Source organism: Poecilia reticulata, chromosome 9, assembly GCF_904066995.2.
Source record: "Poecilia reticulata chromosome 9, P_reticulata-male-v2, whole genome shotgun sequence".
NCBI classification, from domain to species: Eukaryota; Metazoa; Chordata; class Actinopteri; order Cyprinodontiformes; family Poeciliidae; genus Poecilia; species Poecilia reticulata.
Genome location: NC_088838.1, coordinates 10,240,669 through 10,254,725, shown reverse-complemented (window position 1 = coordinate 10,254,725; position 14,057 = coordinate 10,240,669). Strand labels below are relative to the sequence as shown.

Below are 14,057 nucleotides of genomic sequence, written 5' to 3'. Positions count from 1 at the left end.
CCTCGGGTCGCACACTGGATGCACCAGTGAAAGTCCAGACCTGAATTGGACGTGGAAAAATTATGTTCACAGATGTCCAAACTGACTGAGCTTGAGCTGCTTTAGTGAAAAATGAGCAAAAACTTTAGACATTTGTGCTAAACTGATGTAGACATACCTGACAAAATGTTTAATTTGTATAAGAACTTTGGAAACCATGTATTCTTTACTACATATTTTACAATTACATCTACTACATAAAATCCCAAGAGTTCCAGAAGTCCCTGAAGGAATTTGAGTATAAAAAAAGGAATTTTTACAAGGCAAAGTAAATTCAACACAAGATGTCAAACAACCATACCTGCAATGCTTGCAAAGATTTCGCTGATTCCTATCAGCACATATTGAGGCACTTGCCACCAAATGGGTAAATTTGCAGCATGGAAGACAACCTTGCCAAGCACCTGGTCTATGGTACCATTCGATTTAACGATTTCAAGGCGTTTGGTCTCCAGAATACCTGAGTGGGTGAACACAAGAAAGAAGAAGACAGCGGAAAAAGAGTTACTTACATGCAAACGTGGATGAATGTAGCACAATTCTGCAAGTCAGAAATATGTAGCCAAACACAAAATACAGTAATTTAATAGCAGTTTGTTGGGGATTAAGTTTGTTTTATTGACTTCCGTCCTACTACTTCATTAAAATCCCATCTGCGAGGGTCGGAAATAATGCGACACTGCAAACAGTTCAATAATCACAAGTAAGCAGTTGTCATCATTTGGCATCTGCTCCCTAAAGCGTCATTCGATTAATATTATCGTGTGACCAGCGGCTATTTTCAGATAACTCCCAGAGACAGCCTCCTATCATAGCTACACTTAATGCCGTATTTGAGGAGAGTTGTAGACTTGTAATCCGGATATCCAATAATACCAGCCGTCCATCTCAGGCAGCATGGCCGCTGGGCTGCCCAGAGCAAGTCTCACAGTATAAACACACATCCCTATTTTTATGTTTACCTTAACTAAAAATCACATATCAGACGTCTCAGAGTGATCCTGTGCAGCACGGCTTCAAAGCTGTTAAATAACATGGTTTTAGCTACCTGAAAGCTACTGAGCCACAATAAATCCACAAACAAAAAAATGCGCTAATCAAAGCTGGCTTCAATATGTGGCAGAAGTCTTGCTCGGAAAAAGTCACTTTGTGCTTGACAACGTGTCAACCATCTCTACGCTGCATATGTGGCCCAGCTATCCTCAAGCCCAGACATCTGTCAGCACATGTTCGGTGAAACCTCGTGAAATGCTGTTGACAAATTTGCACATATTTCATACACAAGGTGACAGAAGTGATTCTAGCACTGAGCAGAGCCGGCGTGCTGGAGAGGTGGGCAGAAATTTAATGGGTTCAGCTGACTATTCAGTGAGCAAAAGGTGTCACGCTGGGATTTTCACTACTTTCCATCCGCTGGCCTCTAAACAACATGATTTCAGCTAATAGAAAGAGGAAAGATAAGCACTCGGGACAGACGTTAAGCCAACTGAGGTGTAGCAGTGTTGTAAGGCAGCTCACGGGGGACATTGTGTCCAACTTAATGAATGTGAAGCCAGGATATGTCCGACGAGCAATTATTCAGATGAACTGCAGATAAAAGATTATTACACAGAGTTTCTATTGTATTTTAAAACGCACTGCAATGCATAGATTTGATCCTGTTGTCTGCTTTGACTCGTAAAATCCAGGTCAGAACTGTTTGGCAGCGGAGTCGTGTGTTTATCTTCTATTCTGTGACCAATGCTCAGACTACACCACCGTTCTAAACCCTTTCTCTCCACCGCCTGAACTCAAAATTGCTTTCTCTAAGATTTGGATTTTATTTTGCCGGAGCTTGAATGCAAAAGGACTGTACATTTTTATTTGATTTTTTTTTTTCCAAAAAAGCCAAATGGGAAAAAATAAATAACTGAAAAGCTTTCAAACGTTGAAATGAACATGTTGCAGCAGCATTCCTTTCAGAAAAGGGCCAGTCCTCTGAAAAATAAATGTTTGCACATTCCATTTTTCTGAAGAGCTTTTATTATATCATCCGGATGGAAAAAGATCCTTTTGATAGACAAGAGTAGAACATATGAAATGAGATTTTTTATCTCTTCTCAAGAACAGTAAACCACAAAAAGGGTCTTGTTTTTTCACAACACCGATGTTATTTTCCAACATTTAATTAAATCTATAAATCTTAAATTTAGAAAAGAAAATTGTATAAATATTAAATTCTAACGGTTAAATGAAAAGAGCAACATAAGAAGTTAAAATCTAAGCCATCTAAGAATGCTGCTTATTAGGACTGATGCACAACACATCACCACCATATGACAACCAGGTGATTATTTCCTTATCATATGCCCAGTTACAAAAAGCAGTTTACACCTCAAACAGGCATTAATAGAGGTGAATTATGTTATTGGGCAATTTAGATCTTATTATTCATATTACAACATTGAGCTGTTGGTTGACCTGATGTTAACTTACCTTTAAATTTAATTGGAAGCACACTTTTCTAAATAACTTCTGTAAAAGTGTAATTAAGGACATGTTTAATAGTTCGCCTGCAACTACAGAAAGAAAATATTTAAAAGTCACTAATTACAGAAATTGTTCAAATGCCATGTACAAGGCTGTTGGTTGGAGCACATTTAATTAAAGTTGACTAGAGTAGAGTAGAGTGCAGCTTATTTGCCTTTCTCTACATTCGACCTTTGTCCTTCTCAAAACATTGAAGCCGTAATTGTTCTAGTAAAGTGGGAGATAATATTGTGATTTATGAACAGAAAATATCTCTAGATCCACTGGAAAAAAAAAAAAGCACGCTAAATATAATTGCTAATTGAAGCATCAGTAGCTGCATGCTTAATCATAGATTTTCTCTCATAATTTCCAACTTATATTTTCAGTCACTGTTTCAAAAACCTCCCAAGACAATAATCAGGAAACAAAAAAAACCCCATCACCGTGGATGTCCAGATTTGAAAATGTTGTAAACTCTGCTCTTGCTTTGTTCTTTGGCCTACTTAGGCAATAGCATAATTGAGAAAATTCGTGTGGGGGCACTCACCCGCTGCCACGGCTGACCACATGACAAAGAACATCCCCACAGCAATCCTCTTCAGAGAGGAGGGCAGCAGGCCACGGCGCTTCAGGATGGGGTCCACTACTTTGTCTTTAAGAGGGATGAGCATGAGGATGAGCACTGCGTCAAACATGGTGAGCCAGGCAGCCGGGAAGGTGAACTTAATCAAGAAGAATCCGGAGGAGAAGAGATGAGATAAAAATGTACAAGAAGCAACAGAGCATAAAAACAAAGGAGACTATATACATGCATTCCAACAGTGTTTGTGTACACATATATGCATCCACAATAAGCAAGCAGGCTTCAGTCTCGATACTGCTTTGGCACCCCCAGGTGGTCAAAAACAAATACGATTTAATGGAAAAAAAATAAAATAAAACTATTAATTGAATTTACAGGAATAAAAACCCCACAGTCAAATGGATCTAAGACGTGAACACATTTTAGGATTATTGTTCCCAGAGGCTGCGGCTGCAATACTGATAACACTGTTGTTTTAGCTGCAAATCCATTAAAACCCACTGCAAGCTGTATTGTTCATTCAGTATGTTCCCTAAACCTGAGAACCAAAAAGTTTAATGTTTAAATTCAATATTTTAATTACTAGATGGAACAAAAATATTCACAGTAACTGTTAACATACAAAATGTTTGGTACTTCAAGCACAATGTTGCTTTGTGATGAATAAAATTGCAAGCACATAGCATATACAATTCTATGCTGGCAATTTAAATTTCAGGTGACATGGAAGCTTGATACATGCCTCTTAGTTAACAGATTGATATTTTCTCTGAAATTGAATTCCCCAATTCTTTAAGGATTAATTTAGCAATTTAGCAATCTGTTAATAGCACATTATCCCATATCAGCTTTTACAACAGACCACTTTGCCAGGTAACACCAAAAATCTTGATTAAATGATGAGTGAAGATATCAGAATCTCAGCCGATTTCAAGATGAATCATTGGTATGGGTTCCTGTTCCCTTGAGGAAATAGCATCTTTAAAGTCTAGCCACTTTACTGTCAGGTGAGCTGAGGGAGAGAAGTCCCAGAGGCATCAACTCTTACTTCCCTTTTAATGTCGACAACTGGCGAGGTTGGAAGGAGAGACAACTTACTTCCTCTTTCAATACCAACAGTATTTTAGGCATGAGAAGAACAAGCTGAGCTCAAGACAAAGATAAAAAAAATTACGCCAAAAAATAAATAAAAGTTTAAGAGTTTTACAACAAAAAAAACAGACTTGTTATAGGTTTGTGAGAATATTAATGTACAACTTGAAGAAGCACTATGAGTTTCTTTTGTGTTTTTTTTTGTAGGTGTTTCACTTCACATTTTCTTATAAAGGTGTGTTGAAGCGTACAGCCTGAACCTTCAAATGTGATCAATGTCATTGCTGTGAAAGTCTTGTTTTTTTGTTTTTGAGGAGTCATGTTTCACATGGAGCTGCTGAGGGACCCATCAAAGTCCTGCAGAATGCAACATACAAGCCGTGTGAGCGAGTTACATCAGCTACAAATCAGCGGGAACCGTCAGATGGAGGCGCTGCAGCAGAGGAACACAAACACAGCCAGGTTGCTAATCTGCGAGGTATTAGTCTGTGAAGTTCTGACTTAATCCCCAAGGCATTACAAGCCTTTCCTGCTGCCTCCAGCTGTTGCTTGCCATTGCATGTCAGAGACCAATTGACTTTTTTTTTTTTTTCCCTCGAGAGCGAGATATCTGGTTTGAAAATATTAATCCACAAACAGGTGGTGCTTTGTGTGTTTATTATTATTAGTGCATCATGTTCTATCTGCTAAACAGTAAACATAATCTTGGACTAAGCCTTTTTTTTATTGTTTGTTACCTGATGAGAGGTGTCCACTGAGATGTTTGAGGGTGTACCAGGAATCCTCAGATGGAAGCTCTGCAGGATATATGTCGTCTGCATCTGCAGCACAATAAGGAGATTAATGCCAGCATAAAGCAACTCTCCACTTTATGATCACCAGGCAAAGAAAGAAAGAAAATAATCTTCCCTTATTTTAACACGTCTGTTTACTGGAAGCCAGCATGGTCAAGATAAAATCCTCTAAATTGTTCCACTTGTGAAACGTGGATTAGTCTTACCTGGAAATACACTGTCCAGTATGGAATAAGGGCAAAGAAAACTGGAAGGATTTTCACTATCGATTTCACTTCCTCTACTTTTTCTTCCGGAAATTTCCCTCCATAGGTCAGTTTTGCGGTGTCGAGCAGGGTGGGTTTATTTCTAAAACAGAATTAGAAATGAAGTAATTTAAATACTAAATGACTGAAGTGTGAGTAGTAGCATAAATAATAAAAAAAAAACATGTTATACATAGAATATGATGAAATTACTCTCAACTCTTAAACTGATAGATTTAATCATCTTTTTTCTGAGTAAACCTTACCCTTTAATAAAAGCACTTCTAGAGATTCAAAAGAAACTTCGCTAAAGCCCATAATCCTCATCTCTGGAGAAAATGCCCTAATAAGGAATTTTTATAAGGCTGTGGGATTGTCCAACTTAAAATATTCAATGTCAAGTTTTTGAGATGTTTGTGGTACTTTGGTTCAAAGTCAAGTTTCAGCACTTTAGGAGAACTTTTCACCACAGGGAACAAAGATGAATACATTGACCAGATGTGGGGGGGGGGGAGACACACACAAAAGAATTATAGGAGAGGATCAAAGAGAGATTTAAGATAAAGGTCTGCTTTAACATACAAAAGCTGCCTTGCAGCTCATGAAAAACTCTCCACAGAAAAACACTGAATACACAACTGGCAATGTGAAAATCCCAGAGAAATAAATATTTGATACTGTTATTTTTTGCTGATGATTCCAATAATTTACAAATTATCCAAATGAGTCTTTGAGATCCTTTTTGGCTAACAGCCCAATACTTTGACAACAACAAATTTGTTTCCTATCAAATTTAGTTTTTCTTATCACTAAAAAAATGCAGAAAAAAACCACCAGTATGAGCACTCTTACCGAAGCAGGTTTGGTTCCTTTGGTTTCTGTGAGCAGCAGGCAAAGGACAGGATCTTGACCATATCTGAGAAGGCACTGCCGTCGGCGGGCTTTCTGATGAAAACGGTCCGACCCAGAACAAAGACCAGGAAGGAGATCCCGAGGCACACCGTTGGGATGATGTAACCAACCTCAAAACTGTAATTCTGCTGGATGTATCCCACACCTCCCAGAGACAGGATGGCTCCTAAGTTGATGCACCAGTAGAACCAGTTGAAGAATCTGCGCGTGGCCTCAGGTCCTTTGTCTTTGACCTATGACAGACAAAATAGAATAAAAGCAACCAAATGCATTAGTTTTTGAACGTGTTAACAGAGAACACACGTGTGGACTTTTCAACACGTCATAAAACTCCCTTCTATTGGATTCCCCCTGCTTTATGTAGCATTGGAAATCATGTCCCTGTGTGGTCTGACTGAGAACACTTTATGAACTGTCCTTTAAGGCAGATGACAAATGAAAAAATCTGAGCCTCCAGCGGCACTTTACATGAAGCTGTCATCACGGTCATCATTCACCCAGCAACCAACATTTTCAACCAATTCCTCGAGCCGATGTCAGACAATCTGCTCTGTTTCTCCTTCTATCTCAAATTGCCCAAACTGGATACTGTCACTGTTGTTTTGTCAGTGCTGTGCACAGCTCTACCTTGGGTTTGATGATCTGTAAACCTTTAGACAAACACCGCCTAACTTCAGAAGCTTTCACGCTACAGCTTCTTACACAAACACCTGAAGGCAGCTTGCCTTGTTGCTATCCACATGTTTTATGAAAGCATCGACAAGGTAAAGGGTGTTTGAGGTCAGACCGCTTCTGTTGCACCAAGCAAGGTAGCCACAGCCCAGCATCAGCTGACTGGTTTAAGAACAAGTCGGCTTCACAGGTTGAGGGAGTGGTCTAGTAATGACATTATTGTTGGTGCGAGCCGTAGGACTTAAAAAGTGGAAGCGAGACTGAGAAAACCTTCCAGACAAGGAAAGAAGTCAAGATATATAATGTAAATTTGAAGCATTGGCTCAGCCAACACCAGAATCGTTCCACTATGTTTATACAGCGTTATTACTTAGAAAAGAAAGGTGCAGGAAGACCAACAAACATTTTATGCATAGTGCACCTCCTATCATCCTGCCCTAGTGCCATCGCCTTCCTGGAGACTCACAATTGTGCAGGAGAGCGCTGCCTTCACTCGCAGTGTATGAATGGTCCGTCAAGCATCGACAAAAAAGTTCCATAGACAGCACCTGGTAATCAGGAAGTTAAAGTGGTTGTATTCTAAAACAAAGGTCAGAACACTTTGCCTCCACTTTTTACCTACTCACCAAAATATATCTGTGTCACCTCTGGTTTATGGCCTCTCAAATGACCTCTAATGCAAAAAACAATATGTCTTGTCAGGACAGGGCAGCCGTGCACATTGTATGTTTGTTAGGTTGTTGGCTTATACCCATTGTTTCTGTTGTCAGAATCAGCGTTTCGCAAAAGCAGGGCAAACAAATGCCCTACAGGGAAGGACTGTGCAGTGTAGTATTGGTTGGTCGTTCATATTCTAATTTATTGTAAAGTTGGAGATCACTACACACTTGTCAGATGAAACTTTGTAGTCAGACTTGTCTATTATCAATGGCCTTCCTTTATGGATTCCTATTATGATGCTAAGCAGATACAATCTGTTTAACATAAGAACTGCAATGATGGTTGTCCACCTCAGGAGAAAGTATCAAATTTAAAAGAATATTCTTCACGTCACTATTCTCCTGAAACACTGAGGTGTGAAAGTACCTGAGGTTCATCAGGCAACATTTTTCATGTTAACTATTCTGATTCTCAACAGTGGTTAGTCATCTGAAAAACAATCAATACACCTTGGGTACTTTGAACACAACACTGATGTTCAATGAAAGGAAAGGTTTGAAAGAACTACTGAAACACTGTCTGAAGATGAATCACAAACTTGGAACAAACCAGCAGCATATGTTATGGTTGTTTCTTAAGGAGCTGGCGCTGTATGAGGTCATAGTTGTAGGAAGAATCCGGCACTGGCCAAATCTCATTAAAACAAGTGGCACATTTCCAACTGCTATGATGTGTTTGACTATTTAAAACTGGCCAAAAAGTTTTACCTGGAAGAGATAATACAACTTTGCTTCTACAGGGCCAGGACGGGTTCTGTTATGAAGGAACGTGTGGCTGCACATCCCCCTCATCCTCACCCAGGCTCAGAAGACAGGGTCGGTTCAGTAGGGAAGGAGTGAGTTCCCTTTGCTCCAGTCCCCAGACCTCCTTACCAGCATGTTAAAGTTCAACAATATGTCCCCGATACTGGATGAGTTGGCTCACAAATGGCTCAATATTTGTGGTCTATATAAAGTCTGTATGAAGTCACTAGATTATTTTTTCTGGTTAAGATTGTTGTAAGTCCTACGCATATTGCACTTGCCTGAAAAAGAGGTGGGCAACCCTCATGAAAATGTTTGCATCATTCTTGTACTTAGTTTCCTTTGAACAGACACATGTTTGAACACAAATGCACTTATTTACCAAGGGTCATCTCAACGGCAACATAACATTTGATCTTTAAGCTTTTACTCCTCCATTATGCAAAAAAGGAGCAAAGAACACAGCATTATCTACACACAGTTTATGTCCATTCCATCTACGTACAACAACCACATAAAGCACAAACTGCTGTGATCTGGTCTTTGTGTGGATTGCAAATCTCTTAAAGACAATATAAAAACCCAATTAACATGAAAGTGACATGTAAATGGCATCAAGGTAAAGTATCCAAAGAAAATGATCCACATTTTATTCAAGTAAGTGATATTTTTAAATTTAAGATATCAATGAATATCTAAGGTTCTATTGGGATGGCAGAAAATAAATATGCAGAGTATACAACAGAGTTATTTTTTCACAAAGATTGGAGGTTGTGAATCAGCCATCACACATTACCTACACTGAGCTTTCTAAAAGAACATCTTAAATAATTTTTTTAAAAATCTATGAAAACTTTATATGGGAGAAAATGCAATTGTTGTCATAGCAGCACCCATTCATTTCATACTGAAGCACCGGTTTTAGCAGTGTAATATGAGGAGCTATAACAAAGCCCCATTTCCTCTATAAATATCCAACAGAGAGAGATTCAGTAAAAAAGAAAACTGAATCTGATTTTCTATAACTCTTGTGCAACATAAGTTTACTTCAATGTCAGGTTACAAAGTACTGAATTAGAACATTTCAAATGAGAAACACAGTTTACTGTTTATTTCTGAATAAATACTGCTGCCAATTTTACTCAGGCAAGGAAAAGGCAAACTTAAAATACAGCACTGGTTATAACGGTCTCTCGAGCAAATATTTATTTTTTATGCAAGTTATTTTGCTTATCAATCCTGTATGATAGTCTTTGAAAAAATAGCCCTGCAATGCAGTTGTATTTAACTCAGTTTTTTCCCCCCTTTCATCTCTTCTTTGTTAACTACACAAAATCTGTCAGAAGAGACGTCTCTCCTCGTCCTAAATGTAACTGTAAGAGCCTAGTGCTATATCTGAAACATTTAAGAGGAAATACTCAGTTATTAATTCAGAAAAAAGAGCTATTAACTGACAAATCTTGGGATTCAATTCAACTAAAAGTAGCATTGACAAGTTAATAGGCCTTTTATGAAGATTTGTCTGGCTGACACTAATAATGACTGAATCATTTCATTCACTTCGCTGTCAAATGCCAATGTGCTCTGTGTGGTTAAACATAGTGAAAAGAAATCGTGACATAAATGTGAAAAATGTTGCAACAGGATCGAGTATTGTTTGAAATTAACACCACCAACTTCCTTAGGAAGTATTTATACACACTTTGGGATATTGTGTCAGGATACAATAATCCAGTTAAAGATCTCTCTGCTTTCTTAGAGCAAGTTATTTGAATAATGATATGTTGATTCTTACAGCCAGAGTGGAAGTACACGGAGCCTTGCAAAAGTGCACATAGTGGAACTTGTTCACATTTTCAGCGTGCAGCACCCATCAATGTCAATATCAAGAACTAACCAAAGATCAGGGATCAACTAGTAATGATGTAACCCCCAAATGTCTCAAATTCTAGTTAGTTGATGAATCCATGAAGACGTCCTCATGTCCTGAGGACATTTAAGGGGTTTCAAGTTAGAGTAAAAATTTTAAGCAATTTTACAAATGTTTAAATGTTTCAATATGAAAATTGTAAAAAGCATGGCACAGCTGCAAACCTACCTAGTTGACATTTATATTATACTGTGCATACTATGGTATGCTCAAATTAATAAATTAATGGATGGAAAAAATGTTTAAAGTATTCAACCATATTTTTATACAGAACTACCATATTTTCGATTTTATCTAAAAGCCATAAACAAAAAAGATTTTCTGACGTTACAGGAACTAAGCTTCTGTATCTATGTCTCATTTAAATCAATATATTCTGAGAAAGGATTTTAGATTAGTAAAATTGAGGTGTTACTAAGTCTGATAAGCTTCTGCCTTTGCTCTAGTATTCAAAAGTACTTATCTTTCAGGAAATAAAAATATGCTGCAGATGCTTGTGGATCCAGAAGATTTTTTTAAGAGACCCATAAATTGCTCAACCAACTATCAATCTAGCATCACTCCTGAAAGTTAAACTTTAGTCTCAAAGAGCCACAAATTTTATGTTAGTTCACCTAAGATAAAATACTAGTATTTTAGAAGAAGTGTAATGTAGTACCTGAAAAGTACTCACAGCAATTCACTTAAAAATTTTTTTTGGGGGGTGGAGCAAGGTATTATTGTGTTTTCCAGGATCATAGTTCCATTTTATAGCAAAATCAAATTTACATAAAATTTACCTTCAGTTGTTATAGAAACGTTGTATATCTCAAACATGACAAACAAAATCTGACATTGCAGTTTGGTGCATTGAAATTGGCCTCTGTCTCTTAAAGAAGATCCTGCTTTTTCAAACACTCACAATAAGGTTCTTAGGAGTATTGGAATGAGAAGTAGTTTGTATGATGAGCTCAGCAGACGCGCATTTGCTAATGGCTGCTACTGCTTGTTTGGTGGAGGTACATCTGGAGCATGCAGGAGAGGTGGAAGCTTGGCTGGAGACCGCAGCTCCAAGGAGGAGCTTTGTGAAAACATGCGGAGCGTAGTGGAGAACAAGCGTTTACGCAAGTATAAATGGTTGCTGTGGGAGACTAAAGGATTTCTCGAACATGAATGTAAGAATTAAAGCAGGTTTTTGATGAGGAAATAACATTATAATACTCCTGTATTTTAAGTACATTTGAAAACTCTTTTCCACATTGTCATAATGGGATATTTGTGTGAGGAAGTGTAAGAAAAGAGCTTAATTTAATACAATTGGAAAAAGTGAAGCGCTCTGAATATTTTCCAGATGAACTGTATGTAACAGATGAAATCTCAAAGTCTAACAGTCTATTAGATCGCTGCATTATATTATATGCTTGAAAATTATATTAATAGATTTATCCTATAATTCAAGTAAATTCAGCTCACTTGATATAGAGCAGGAAGAAGGGATTATCCAAGTCTCTTACAAGTAGAAGTGCTCCAGCACTGATTGTAAAATTGAAAAAAAAAATTCTTTAACACTGATAACAAAGGTGCATCTGAGTTCACAAATAGATTTACTCTATCACCTGGAATGTATCTGATATTCCTAGAGATGTAGCTAACATATAGAGCCTTAATTTATTAGCAATATTTCAAATGTGCTTTCATTTCCAGTTGTAACAGAGAATTTCCATTTTTATAGGCACGTACTTCCCTTTTCACATGATTTTACTTAGAAACAGCCATGGTAATCAAGAGCATGCATGTCTCAGTGAAATGTCACGGCACACCAAATACCCAATCACATGTTTGATCACACACTGCATACCTAATCTTACACATGTGAGGAAACGAAAAAATCTAAAACATAGACCATAAAAAACACCCCGTCATGGTGAAGAGAAAGCCTGTGGGTGTTTGTTCTGTATATCTAACACTTTCACTTTATTTATCTATACATAGCCTTCATTTAAATTTTAAGAAACATGCAAATACATGCAGTTGGTTAATGTGTTTATGGATTATTATAATGTTTTAGTTTTGATTAATTTAATGAAAACTAAAGAAAAGAAAACAAATCTTTTAATATTTGTTAATCAGAGATTGAAGCCAATGACAGAAAAATGGCGGACTGACTGGTGCAATTCTAATTCAAATAATTTTACAACCTGGTTATACATGAAAACTCTCCAACCAAAAGGCGGCATATTCATTTTTCACCATGGCAGTAAAAGCCCCAAGTTTGAATACTGCAATAAATAATATGAGGTGTGAAAACTATGGTTTATACTTTACCTGATCGGCGCCAAAGGGAGTGATGTTGGACTTCACAGTACCGACACCAAGTGCAACTAAAACCAGTCCAATGTAGATTACTGAGCCACAATATGGCCTGCGCCATGGGCAAACTACATTTGCTGGAGTGGAGATGTTCATACATTCAGCAGGTTGCACAGGAAATGCTGTCTCTTCTCCACATAGGTGTATCCTTGTTGAGTCATTTGAAATAAAAGGGAAAAATATCATGCCAATCAAATACAGGATTAAACTTGAAGCAATAGTCATGAACTTCCCAAAGCACGCGTCTGCCAGCCAGCCTCCAAATGGTGAAATCAGGTAAGTTATTCCCATGAATGTCAGAAGTGCCTGCGTGGCCTCAGTGCCTTCCCAGTAAAAAGGGCTGTTGTTGAGAAAAAGTACCAGATTGGATGTGATGCCATAGAATGCAACCCTTTCCAAGGATTCAGCAAGTAGGATGGCAGCACACGCTAGTCTCCGTCCCTGGAAGACCGATGGTGGTGAAGGTCTGTTTTCCGAGTCCAAAAGCGGGCTGCTCTCATTGGCATCCCTGTTATCATCCATTTTCAGATAAAATAATGGAAACAAAACTGTTCCTGAATTGTGAGTAAAGATCTGAAAAAAAAAATAAGAATACAAATGACATTAGAAGTCAAACTACATTAACATGGCAATAATCAAGATTTCACAAGTGTTGAACAACAAAACACCTGTCACATCAACATACAAACATAATGTATAAAAGTAAAAAAAAAACAAAAAAAAAAAACGAAAGCTACAACATTCTGGGCTAATAATTGTGCCACCAACTTATTGTAAAATAAAAAATAATCAGAAGTGACCCAAAACGAAAGAAAATTACCACAAGAATTAACTCTATATGTTTTAGACATTGCCAGAAAACGTTTAGAAAATGTTATTTGAAGAACGTTACTGTGTTGTCTAGATTTCACTTACTTGACTTCTAAGAGTCCTATATTCACCCAAGTTTGTTCAAGTAGAAAACTTATTGTCCTAACGACACAATATGGTCACCATTTAAGCATACTGTTATATTTGCTAACGAATGCTCCAATATCACAGTATCTGAATTGTCCCACTAATGCTACCGTTCTTTTCTTTAAAGAAGAAAAACAAACATTAAGCTAGCTGTAACACCAAAAGCGTGAGGTTCAGATTACCTTTATTTACTGAAGCTCTTTCCAGCAGTCTTCAGCAACCTCGGCCACTCTAGTTGAAGTTATCCGCTCGAGTGTTTAGTTTTCTCTCGTAATAAGTCAGTACTTTTGCTAAAAAGAACTGGGGAGTTCACAACAACAGTGTCACAGCACTGTCGCGTGACACCCTGCTCAGTAATAGCTGTCACAGTTGCGTTCCTGAAACGATCTATAGCTAAAACCAGAAGTGATGGTCTCGTAAACAGAGCGTTAAAGTGGTACATCCCTGTAATATAGAGATCTACTATTTTAGCGCATGCGGTGTACCGCTGGTAAAAGGAAGTTCCTTTGA

General features: G+C 37.8%; 1 protein-coding gene across 1 annotated transcript in view; it reads right to left on the bottom strand.

Moving 5' to 3' along the window:
- slc15a4 (solute carrier family 15 member 4) overlaps positions 1–14,039 on the bottom strand; it is a 31,544-nt gene extending 17,505 nt beyond the window's left edge. Inside the window, exons 1-7 of the mRNA XM_008417447.3 lie at positions 13,730–14,039; positions 12,546–13,163; positions 6,117–6,409; positions 5,226–5,367; positions 4,963–5,046; positions 3,098–3,272; positions 341–499 (exon numbers count right to left, since the gene is read on the bottom strand). Of these exons, the coding sequence (XP_008415669.1) occupies positions 341–499; positions 3,098–3,272; positions 4,963–5,046; positions 5,226–5,367; positions 6,117–6,409; positions 12,546–13,112 (1,420 nt within the window). The 5' untranslated portion in view covers positions 13,113–13,163; positions 13,730–14,039. The remainder of the gene's footprint in view (positions 1–340; positions 500–3,097; positions 3,273–4,962; positions 5,047–5,225; positions 5,368–6,116; positions 6,410–12,545; positions 13,164–13,729) is intronic.
- Positions 14,040–14,057: the final 18 nt, after the last annotated feature.